This window comes from Peromyscus californicus, unplaced genomic scaffold, assembly GCF_007827085.1.
Source record: "Peromyscus californicus insignis strain IS unplaced genomic scaffold, ASM782708v3 Scaffold_23__1_contigs__length_62951481, whole genome shotgun sequence".
In the NCBI taxonomy this organism is placed as follows: Eukaryota; Metazoa; Chordata; class Mammalia; order Rodentia; family Cricetidae; genus Peromyscus; species Peromyscus californicus.
In genome coordinates, this window is record NW_026294534.1 from 17,342,927 (window position 1) to 17,355,051 (window position 12,125).

Here is a 12,125-nt window from a genome sequence, read left to right on the forward strand (position 1 = left end):
GACAGCCTGGTCTACAGATCGAGATCCAAGAAGGCACCAAAACTACACAGAGAAACCCTGTCTCCAAAAACAAATAAACAAACAAATAATTTAAAAATAAATAAAAGAATATCTTATTTTATAATAAAAGCTATCTTCTATTTTTAATATCATGACTAATAACAAAATGATAGAGGAATTTCTAGGACAAATGGGAAATAAATCATTATAATTTTATAAGGTTCTAGAAATTCTAGCTCATAACAAATATAAAAATAGACAAAAAACCCTAAATACTGAAATAGATTTCAAAAAGAATTATCCCTGAAAATATATTACATAGTATAGTAAAATATCAAGCTACTTTTACTATTCTAAAAAAAAAATACACAAGGGGCTAGAGAGGTGCCTCCATGGTTAAGAGCACTGGCCACTCTTCCAGAGGATACAGGTTCAACTCCCAGCTCCTACATGAGAGCTCACAACAGTAGGTAATCCCAATCCCTTCTAACCCTGAAGCCACCAGGCATCCACATGGTGCCCGGGCATACATGAACACAAAACATCCATACACATAAAATAAAAACAAAAGTTGCTTTTAAAAATATAGTTTGCCACATTGGAGAAGATGTGTTTGAAAAGGATAAAATGCAAGTGACAAGGGGGTCCTGAGGCTGGTCAGCCTATCCAAGGGACAGGGGGTCCTGAGGCTGGTCAGCCTATCCAAGGGACAGGGGGTCCTGAGGCTGGTCAGCCTATCCAAGGGACAGGGGGTCCTGAGGCTGGTCAGCCTATCCAAGGGACAGGGGGTCCTGAGGCTGGTCAGCCTATCCAAGGGACAGGGGGTCCTGAGGCTGGTCAGCCTATCCAAGGGACAGGGGGTCCTGAGGCTGGTCAGCCATGCTCTTGCTTTGCATTCCAATCCATTCCGTTCATGTCTCTGCTGAACTTTCTTATGATCTGTTTCCAATGCTAAATCTCACGGAGCTCGGGAATGGTGCGCAGGCTTGACAGAGTTTCACCTACGAGTCACGGGATCTCTTCATACTATTCTCTCCAACAATGGTCAGTTCATTTTAAAATGGGAAATACAGTTATACGATTAAAACTCCAAGAAGTACAGAAAATTCTAGAGGAAAGTCGCTCATCTCCCAGACTCTCAGATAGAGATTTCTATTGGCCGCTTCAGAGTCGGTCACAGAGGTAGACACCACAGCCAGCAGATTGACTTTAAGGCACAGGAAAGCCCCAAATCTTGCACAAACTATATTCTTACAGGAGGTTTATCTTGTGGAATGCATGGAACCAAACTGGAATGAATACCCTAGAAAAAGCTTGCCATTGTGACCAGACCTTAAATTCCAATGTTTAAGGTAAAACACCAATGACAGATCATTTCATTAGCAGACAAACCAGGCGTCTTCATTACTGATCTGTGGCTGTAAAGAGACCATGACCAAGGCAACTTAGGAAAAAAAGAATTCATTGGGGTTTCCAGTTTCAGAGGGAGTCCATGAGCATCATGACAGGGAGCCTGGCAGCATGCAGGCAACCAGGGCTCTGGGGTAGTAGCTGAGAGCTAACATCTCAATGCACAAGTACAAGGCAGAGACAAAGACAGAGAGAGAGAGAGAGAGAGAGAGAGAGAGAGAGAGAGAGGGAGGGAGACAGACAGAGACAGAGACAGAGACAGACAGACAGACAGAGCAAGCTGGGAATCGTGTGACCTGAACCAGGTGGCTTTCAGTGGCAGGGCCCCCTAATGGGGAGAGCCAGGGATAAGAAGAGAAAAAGGGCAGAAAGCTGGGCCCGGTAGGCCTCACATAAGCTGATGGCTTATGACAAGTAAGCTTATTAAGAAATACTGCTTTTAGGGGGGAGATGGGATAAAGTCAGCAGAAAACTGTCATATAATGGGACACAGTCAGCAGCAGGAAGCTTGTCAAACAATGTCGCATAAGAGAAACACAAGATATATCTCAAGTACATCACGAGCACACATCAGCCACTGTACTGATAACTCCTGTCTCTCTAAGGGGAAAAGCCAAGTTCCCAGGAACTGAAACATTAACTACTTCAAAGCCCGGGCCCCACCCTTCCAAGTCTATCCTACCTCCCCCAACCCCCACCCCAGGCAAGGACACAGAACTAAGCGCCTTTTGTCCTTTCATGGGGCCTCTGAGAAAGCCCTGGGTCCATTTGGCTCTCCACAATGGCAGGGCTTTTTGAAACCTCAAAGCCCACCCCCAGAGACACACCTCCTTCAACAAGGCCACACCTCCTAGTCTTCCCAAACAGTTCCACCAACTGGGGACCAAACACTCAAATATATGAGCCTATGAGGGACATTCCCATTCAAACACCATACTGAGTAACCGTTAATATCCTTTATATAGGAAAAGACCTAAAAATTGGCAGATTTTTAGACCAGATAGGTAACTTTATGAACATAGACTCTCGAGGGTGAAAAAAAGATTCATGTCCCTAATAAAGACAGAAAGATGTTCAATACAGACTTAAGCAAAATGAAGTGTTTTCTCACTTCACAATGCAAAGAATTGAACAACTGATGTATGACTTCTGGGTAAGATGGTGGATTAGAAGCCTCACCAGGAACTCGTAAAAGACAGTGACAAGAATACAAAGTAAGCTGTTATTCTGTAAGAAACAGGGTCTGTATGTAAACTGTTCCCTACAGGAAAATGGGCAGCAGGCTGAGCTGTCCAGCCCAGCTGCAAACGCACACACACACACACACACACACACACACACACACACACACACACACACACGCACACACGCACACGTGCGCGCGCGCGTGCACGCGCACATATGCATGCAAGCACATACCATAAAAAATAAAAAACCACACTAGAATAATAAGTAAGCAAGAGAGGAAGAGGCGAAAACCAAACACTATAAAACCAACCAAATGGCAGGAATCAATATACACCTTTCAATAATGACTCTGAATGTTAATGATCCCAACATCCCCAACCAAAAGACACACATGAGTAGAGCATGAAGCAGGAACCATCTATTTCCTACCTCCCAGGAACAACATCACCACAACAAACAGACATCACTGCAGGCCAAAAGGAAAAGAGAATTTCAAGGAGATGGACATAATCAACATGCAGTTGTCTGTTCTAGTACCTGAAAAAACAGACTTCCAGCCAACTAGTGAGAGAGATAAAGAAGCCCACTGCGTACTGACTAGAGGGACATGCCGTCAAGAGGATACTGGGGTTCTAAACGCTGTCCCAAACACAGGTGTGCCCAATTACATCCAACAAAAACAACATATGTAAGGTTCCAGATTGACCCCCCCGAAACAATAGTAGTGACGACTTCAATATTCCACTCTCGCCAACTGACAGGTCATCCCAACCAAAAATACACAGAGAGGTACCCGAATTAAATGGCGTGATGGAATAAATGAATGTAACAGACATCGTGAGACAGCCCATCCCAGCACTGCAGATCACACAGGCTTTCAGCAGCCCAGGCAACTTTTTCTCAACTGTCTCGTACATTAGGACACAAACAAAGCCTGAAGAGGAAACAATTCCTCATCATCCATCTAATCACAAAGGAGTAGGATTGTGATTTATCAACAGCAAGGAAACCCCAGAACACACACGGACTAGGGGAGTTTAAAGGAAACACTACTGACACTGAATGGTCCTTGAACACATCAAGAAGGAAACTAGAAACAGGATCAAATGCAAAGGGCACCACAGCACGCCAGCCCTGCGGACATAAATGACGGCAATCCTAAGACAGAAGTTCACAGCTCTAAGTGCCTACGTTCAGAAAGCACCCCACACAACGCTCAACTCCAAATGAATCAAAACATCATTGTAAGACCCGATCCTCTGAAACTGACAGACAGGAAATGGGAATTTCTTCAATGCACTTGAATTCATAGGCAAAGGAAAAGACTTTCTGAACAGGACCCCGGATGTACAGGCATTAAAACCAGCAAGTGGCAGAGTAGACCCCAAGAAACTTCAAAGGTTCTGTATAGCGACGGACACCATCACTGGACAGAAAAGGCAGCCTGCAGAACAGGAAAAAAACTTTATCAGCTCTACATCCAATGGAGGGTTGGTATCTAGAATATATAAAGTACTCAAAAAATGAAAGAGAACAAATAACCAGATCAAAATGGGACATAGAACTAAACAACTGATATGATACAATGGCTGGGAAATGTATTTGTATGTTCAATATCCTTAGCACCAGGGAAATGTACAGCAAAACTACGTTGAGATTTCACCTTACCCCAGTCAAAATGGCTAAGATTAAAAATGACAGCAAATACCAGCATGAATGTGGAAAAAGGGGAACCCCTATTCACTGCTGGTGGAAATGCAAACTAATGCAGCCACTATGGAAACCAGTGTGCAAGTTCCTCAAAAAGCTAGAAACAGATCTATCACACGTATCACATGATCCAGCTCTGTAACAGGGCAACAATGACCTTACCAGATACCACACAGACTAACAAACAAAAATGAGATTTTATGCAGCTGTAAAGAGAGATGAAATTTGCAGATGAATGGATAGAACTGGAAATATTCTGAGAGGTGACTCTGACCCCAACACAAGTGTTTCCTCTTCTGATATGTGCATCGCAGCTTCAAGTTTTTAGATCTGTTTGTGAACCAGATGTCTACCGAGACCCAAAGTGAGAAAGGGGCCATGGCAGGGAGTGAAGATGCCTTAGGTGGGGAGAGAGAAGATACGTGATGTGAAAGAGCGGACCAGGTTTAAACTGGAATGGAGGAAGGAGGGTGGGAGGGCGGGAGGGAGAACTGACCAAACCAAAGGTTTCTGAAGAAGCCACACGGAGGTCTGCTCTAGAAACTAACTTTAGAAAAAGGACTGGCATTCGCACAAACGTTGTCCTAAAGACATCTCACAGACTATTATTAGTGATGTGTAAAATGTTACCACACTACAGAAAAGGTAAACTGGCAGTTCCTATCAAAATTTAAATATGCATGTGCAAAAGTAAAAAATTAAGGAAATAAATGTACATATCCCTTAATTTAAAAAAAAAAAAAAAAACAACTCTTGTAGCAAACTATCCTACAGAAGGGCCAAAGAAGTACAGTGATCAAATGATCAAATATAGACACTTTTAGCACTAGTTAAATAAGTGAACTATAGACCAGGAAAGCTCCACACAGACCTGAGGATCTCTGTGCTGTGCCACTGACTAACTACATTTCAGAACTTAAAAAAGCTCTCCCAAAAGAGAAACTTGAGAGCAAATAATATCTAATCACTCAAGGCACATACTTAACATGTCATTTTAGAGTTCAATTTTAAGATTTTTAACCCTATTATACAATTTAATCAGGAACAAAGTCAGTAATAATATCAATTAAAGGAAAATTGAGCATAAAAACATTAAGCAAAGGGGCACTTACATTAATAAAAGCTATAACCTACCGTTAAAATATAATTGCCAAGAAATTGACACTAATGTAGCATTCTTAGGGCAAAAGAAACTTACATGAGAAATGAAAACAGGATGGACCTACAGACCTAACTATTTCTCTAAAGCTTTAGCACATTAAGAGTTTGAAAGACCCGAGTGCACAGTTTCAAACACTACATGTTGTAAGATTATATTCTTTGCAGATACATTCTGAATATACATCTAGAAGTGACACATACTCAGCTCATTAACCACGGCTGTTGCACTCTAAAGAAATACTTAAAGAAGTATCTCAACATCCCAATCAAGTAGAACTATCACACACACACACACACACACACACACACACACACACACACACACACACACGCACACACACACACACACACGCACACACACGCACACACACACACACACAAAATCGCCATCTCTTTTGCTAAATCTTGAGAAAAGAGAGGGGCGTGGTTTGTTGATTATGGTTTTGAACCTAGACAGTCAGCACCTCTTTCTGTCACAGCAATAATCATTTTAGAGGGGACAAGCCCCTGATCACCCACTCACACGGAAGCACTGGTTATAAGCCATACGCTGGCAAACCCTGGGCTCACAGTAGACTCAAGGAACATGGGCAGGGCGAGCACCATGACATTATTGACCCAGAGGCACAGACACACACAAATCTAGGAACTCGAGCTCCCATCCCAAGAATTGGGGAAATCACCTAAGTTCCCCAGTAAGAGCAATCTCAGCACATTCACAGGGCAAAGAAACATGTACAGAGTATTCCAACATGGAAGACATCAGAGGACTCCTGGGAAGAAACAGAGGTGGCACAATTAGAGCTGTCCCCAAGCTTCTTCCCAGTGGCTTTGGATTTTCTAAAAATGCTCCGATACAAACTTTTTTTTTTCCCAGAGGGAAGAAGCCAGCCACCAACTTTGTATAATGATTTCTAAAGTGGTTTTTGTTTGTACATAGAAAATACAGGTTACCTTTCCAACGTCACATTTTGTGCCTTCATTCACCATCCCTGGATCGGGGACATCTGAACCAAGCTGGAAGTCCACACCCCAGCATTTGGTGCCTCGACTGGGTGTCTGAATGATCGCCGGCACAATTCCGAACACTGGCATCTCCTGCACGTTCTCACACTGAAGCTTCCCACACAGAGCGTTCCTGTCGAGCAAGAGAAATAATGGAAACATGAAATGCATCCAGTGGACACCCAAGAGAAGTTTTTATATTTATATGTAGTCCTGTTTGCTGTTTCTTGGCTGAAGGAGATCTCGACAGAAAGTCAACCCGGGTCTCCTGAAGCAGCAGGGAAGAGGTAAGCTAGCTGCGGCTAAAATGATTTCTAAAGTGGTTTTTGTTTGTACATAGAAAATACAGGTTACCTTTCCAACATCATACCGGGTAGAGCAGCAAACAGTACCCAGGTGTGTCCTTCGCCCACTCCTGCCCCTGTCTATGACCCAGCAGAGTCTAACTTATCAAGTTGTTGACAAATATGGTGTTTTATAAATAGGACTGCATAGGAAATAAGACATAAATGCCAAATAAGTAAACACATACCAAACAAACAAAAGCCTTAAGGGAATACAGTCTATGTATTCCCTAAGAGAAAGCATGTGACTTATGGTTGAGAATGTACACATATGCACATACACACGTGTGCAGGCACACACAGGAGGAAAAACTAAGGGACATCTCTGGATGAGAGGATGGTAGGAGAGAACGATGCGCAGGACGAACGTTATGACCGATGGGCTAGGACAACACCCCCAGTGCACGTGGTCTCGAAGCAACGCTTGGGAAGAGGTGCCTCAGCTATCCGCATCTCACCGGAGAGAGAAGAGGGGCGAAGGTGAAGGATTCTGCCCAAAGTGAGAGCCTTGAAGTGGTCACACCAGAATTCAAATTTACAAACTCGAACTGCAAGGCACCTTTTTTGGGGGGCGGGGGGAGGGTGTTTCTGGACAGCCCTAACTGTCCTGGAGCTCGCTTTGTAGACTAGGCTGGCCTCGAACTCACAGAGATTCTGGGATTAAAGGCATGCGCCACCACTGCCCGGCTCTAACGCACACTCTTAATCCTTGCACTAGCCTTGCAGTACTGTCAAAGTTCTCCAAGAAGCTTCTCAGGATGTTAAGTTAGATAAACGTAGTCTCAACATCTTCAACAAGATACTCATGAGGCTGTGAAACAAAGAAGGCTAAAAACAAGGACGTGTGTCGGCTACGACGGTATATGCCGACAACGTCAGAAGTCTGAGGCCAGCCTAGGCTATAAAGCACGGCCCTTTACAAAAATACAAACGAAAAAGGTGTATGCTCAGTCCACCAAACTGCCTTCCAGTCTGTACTAATCCCCTTACCCTAGGTTTTATGTCAGCTCATTCCATCATTCATACTAATTCTCAGCCCATTAGTCTGTCTCTCATACCACTGGGCTTTCACTCATTCACTCAACAAGTACTCAATGGCCACCATATTCCAGGTATCATGCTAACCACAGAGGGGAAATGTATCACCAAGCCTAGTCTAGTAAGGAGAGGTGACAGCAGAGATTAAAAAAAAGTAACATTATGGCAAAGGCTATAGAAGAATGTTCCAGAAGTAATGGTGAAAATGATAAAAAGAGTGATTCATTAAGACTTCATCCTGAGATGTGTCTGTGCCCACTAACAAAGGAAAACATGTAACCCGGAAGTTAACAGAACTAAAAAGGAAGCAGATCCCCCTGGACTCTCTCGGTGAAGAAGCAAGTACATTCAACAGCCCCAGGCAGGGTCATGGAAACATTTGATTATGACAATTAACCAGCAACAAACACCACCAACACGTACAACAACTGTGGGTGACACTTGATGAAACAGAACGGTCTCCCCAACAAACCACATGCGAGGTCATGACGCACCACACAGCAGAAGCTGGGTGTAAAGAACACGCTCTTTTTAAAATTATCGTAGAATTCACTTATTTGTTATGTGTGCATGTATGGGGTATGAGCATGCACACACATGTGGTGTGTACGCTGTGTGTGGACATGTGGAAGCCAGAGGTCAATAATGGATGTCTTGAACTGCTCCATCCTTTATTTATTTATTTTTTTTTTTTTTGAGAGAAGGTCTCTCACTAAATCTGGAGCCCACTGGTTGGCCACTCGGGCTGGCCAGTGAGCCCTAGGGACCTTCCCATCTCTGTGCCCCCAGCTCTGGGATTATTTGTATGCACTGCTGAGCCTGGTTTCGATGTAAGTGCTGGGGATCTGAACTCAGGTCTTCATGCTCACACACAAGCACTTTATAGACAGAGCCATCTCCCCAGCCCCCAGGGTCTTCTCAATGAGATTAAACTAAAAAGTGAATTTGGAAGTTAAACAATAACTCATGAGTCGATGAAAAAAATCATGGTGTAGACTAGAAAATGTTATTGTGGTGGTCTGAATAAGAATGGCCTCCACAGGCTCATATACTTGAATGCTTTCGCACCAGGGAATAGAACTATTTGAAAGGATTAGGAGGTGTGGCCTCGTTAGAGGAAGTGTGTCATCGGGGGTGGGCTTTCAGGTTCCAATGCTCAAGCCAGGCCCAGTGTCTCTCTCTTGTCCTGCAGATCAGGATGTGGCTCTAAGCTATTGCTCCAGCACCATGCCTGCCTGCCCGCTGCCATGTTCCCACTGTGATGGTCATGGACTCACCCTCTGAAACTGCAAACCCCGTTAACTCTTTCTTTTATAAGCCGCCTTAGTTCTGCACACCAGCAGAACAGTTACTAAGGCAGTCAGCGTGACCGAACGCTCCTGCAGAGTTAAGGAGCAAGAAAAGCACACAGGCCGGGCTGCAGTAGTCATGCTGCTGCTGCTGCTGAGCCAACGCCGCTTTCCACAAGCCACTGGGCTCAACCAGTGGCAGCACACAGTATTGCAGAGTCATCCTCACCGAGTGAAATGCCAGTGTGGGTATGCCCAGAGTGCAAACACAAAGCAGGAGGAGACGCATTGGAATGATGTGTTCCCGTTTATGATGCTAATTTTATAAGGGAACATTAGTTATAGAAATAAAGCGTTTTACACTTATTTATTTATTTTGTGTTTCTGTGCATGTATTCCCTTGCACGTCCCAACCCCCGCACAGGTCTGTCACAGTGCCTGTGTGTAGGTCAGAGGACAACTTGCTAGAATCAGTTCTCTCCAGCTACGGTACAGGTTCAGGAGACTGTGAACTCAGGTTGCCAGGCTTGGTGATAAGCACTTTAACCTGCTAAAGCCGTCTCGCCGGCCTACAAAAATAACAAGAAAGTTGGACTGCATCACTTTAAATGCACGTAAGGCTGAAAAGGAACTAATGAAAGACCCAGCAGATACTGCACATGTCTTGTACGCAGGATTGAGTAAGGAAGTATTTTACTGCAGGAAGGAGGGGGTGGTTTCGGTCATTAATCTTACTGTAGATTATGGATAAACAAAAGACGGTTCGAAACCCATTGGATTGACATTGGGCACGCAAAGGGATGGATGACTTCGCCAGGTTTACTCCCCACACGTCTCCCTGACGCCCTGCTGGACACGGTACATGTGAGAAGTTAAGCATTTGAGGCGGGAGAAAGGCAGCCATCACAGGAGCAGGTACAAAAGACTCCAGGGATGATTGGTCCCTTGTTCACAGTCCTCTACACCCTTGCCTCCACTTACCCAGTGGCACACTTCTTGTACTCACTGCCGGAGAAACCACAGTTGCCAAATCTGTCACCTTTAGAATTCACTTCAATGAAGCAATCTTTGGGGGCAGCCTTGGCTTCTGCAATATTCAACATTTAAAAAGGAAAAGAGTTACGGTAACTTCACTTAGAAACAGAAGTATTCCCTACGACTCTTCACACATCTGTAGGGACTACTTGCATGCACACTTTTAAAAGTTTCAGCCTTTTGTTCTACACCTCACACATAACAAAGACAGGTAAAATCAAGGCTTAGCTTGTACATAAAAGTCTGGACTCAAGTACGCAAATTCTAAAACAAATACCATTAAATTATTATTACAATTAAGACCCATGCATGGTGTGAAAGGTAGTATTATCGACCTGACTGGACTGAGAAAGACATAGATTATAAAGCCTGCCTGACTGTATCTGAGGTGTGTCCAGAGCTCTGATCTTCTGGACTCTTCAATCCATTGATAGGTTCATAATATGATAAGATTATTGGGAAATAGGGAAAAGTAAGGGGCAGGACCTAGTTGGAGAGCAGGTCACTGGGGGGGTGGGGGGTATGTGGCCTTCAAGCTGTATCCTGCCATGGCCCCTCTCCTGAATCCTTCTCTTCCGATCTCTATCCACCACGAGGTAGAGAAACTTCTCTGCCACACAGTCCCATCACCATGATGATCTTCAGATGTCCACGGGGCCAAACAAACACAGACAGACCCTCTCAGAAATCAGGAGCCAAAATGTATCTTCCTTAAATTCTTCTCGTGGGTAACTGGTCACAGCTATGCAACAGGAACCAGTGCATGCCGTAAGACACAGCTTGAAGTGAACCCACTCTCTGCTCTCACATACCCACCACTGCTCCAGCTACATCAGGTACTGCCAGATGTTGTTTTTTTAACTGTACATGGATGCTTACGTTAGATAGAGAGAGACTTACACCACATGACAAAGGTGTGACTCACTCTCATTTCCTTACGTTCTTCTCCTTCCTAAATAAGCTCCCCTTTCATCTCGCACACGCCTGGTGCAAGGCTAAGTCAGTTTTAAAGAAGACAGATGTGGGTGAAAGGAGGTAGAGCCCCAGAGGAAGCGGGCATGTAGGAGGAGAAATAGCCAGAAGGCTGCCCAGGAGAAAAGCCCCACAGTGTCCCCATCCAAGTCCTCAGAGGACAGGGAAAGTTACAGCTTTTCCAGGTGAGATACAGGGAGGGACTGAGTCAAATCTGCTGCTCCTGCTGACTGGAGGAGGGAGGAGAGAGTGATGTGAGACAGAATTCTGGGAAGGAAGGCTCCCTGTACAAACCGTCGGTGTCAAAAATCAGCCCCTGCAATCTGGGGAATGTGTGCGGCAAAGCAACATTCCTCCCCAGGGAACTCAGTCATGCTCAGCTGATAAAAAAAATACAAGGGTGCAGCCCAGTGCAGCCCAGGGATGGGACCTCAGCAGCACCACGGATCATCAAAATGAAGCCGACTGAAGGCACCACACCCCCATGTCTACTGTCTTCCAAACCCTGCCCCAGCCCCTGTGACCACATGGGTAATTCTACCAAGGGTTGGCACAGGAAGAGAAGAACAAAGCGTTTCACAGACGGCCCAAGGGAAGCTTCACCCAAGTGAACAGCTGCGACCCTGGAGACTCCTCCTGGGACATCCCTAAGGTACACGCTGCTGTTCCCCTTGCTTGGAAGGAGAGCTGGAGGAATGCATGACTGTGACCAGCTGAGGTGCTCGGGCCAAAACAAGCAATTGCAAGGCAGCCTCGCTCTGTGACCTGGAGGCAGCCTCTTTTGCCAGCCCCTCCGGCCATCACCCAAACACACCGAGTCACTGATAAGGCGCTATTCCAGGAGGCTGAGCCAGCACCTGGGTACCAGGTAATCACACTATTCCGTCTCTATCACCGAAGGGACAGCACTGTATGCTCCCGCACATACACACCACTTACTTTCCCCAGTCCTGGGGGCTGAACGTCGGGCCCG

At 45.0% G+C, this 12,125-nt stretch overlaps 1 protein-coding gene across 2 annotated transcripts in view; it reads right to left on the bottom strand.

Annotated features, from left to right (window-relative positions):
* The window catches only part of Adam9 (ADAM metallopeptidase domain 9), an 80,894-nt gene that overhangs the window by 16,725 nt on the left and 52,044 nt on the right, over positions 1–12,125 (bottom strand). For both annotated transcript variants that reach the window (XM_052751856.1, XM_052751857.1), the window contains exons 15-16: positions 10,127–10,232; positions 6,424–6,607 (exon numbers count right to left, since the gene is read on the bottom strand). In XM_052751856.1, the coding sequence (XP_052607816.1) occupies positions 6,424–6,607; positions 10,127–10,232 (290 nt within the window). The remainder of the gene's footprint in view (positions 1–6,423; positions 6,608–10,126; positions 10,233–12,125) is intronic.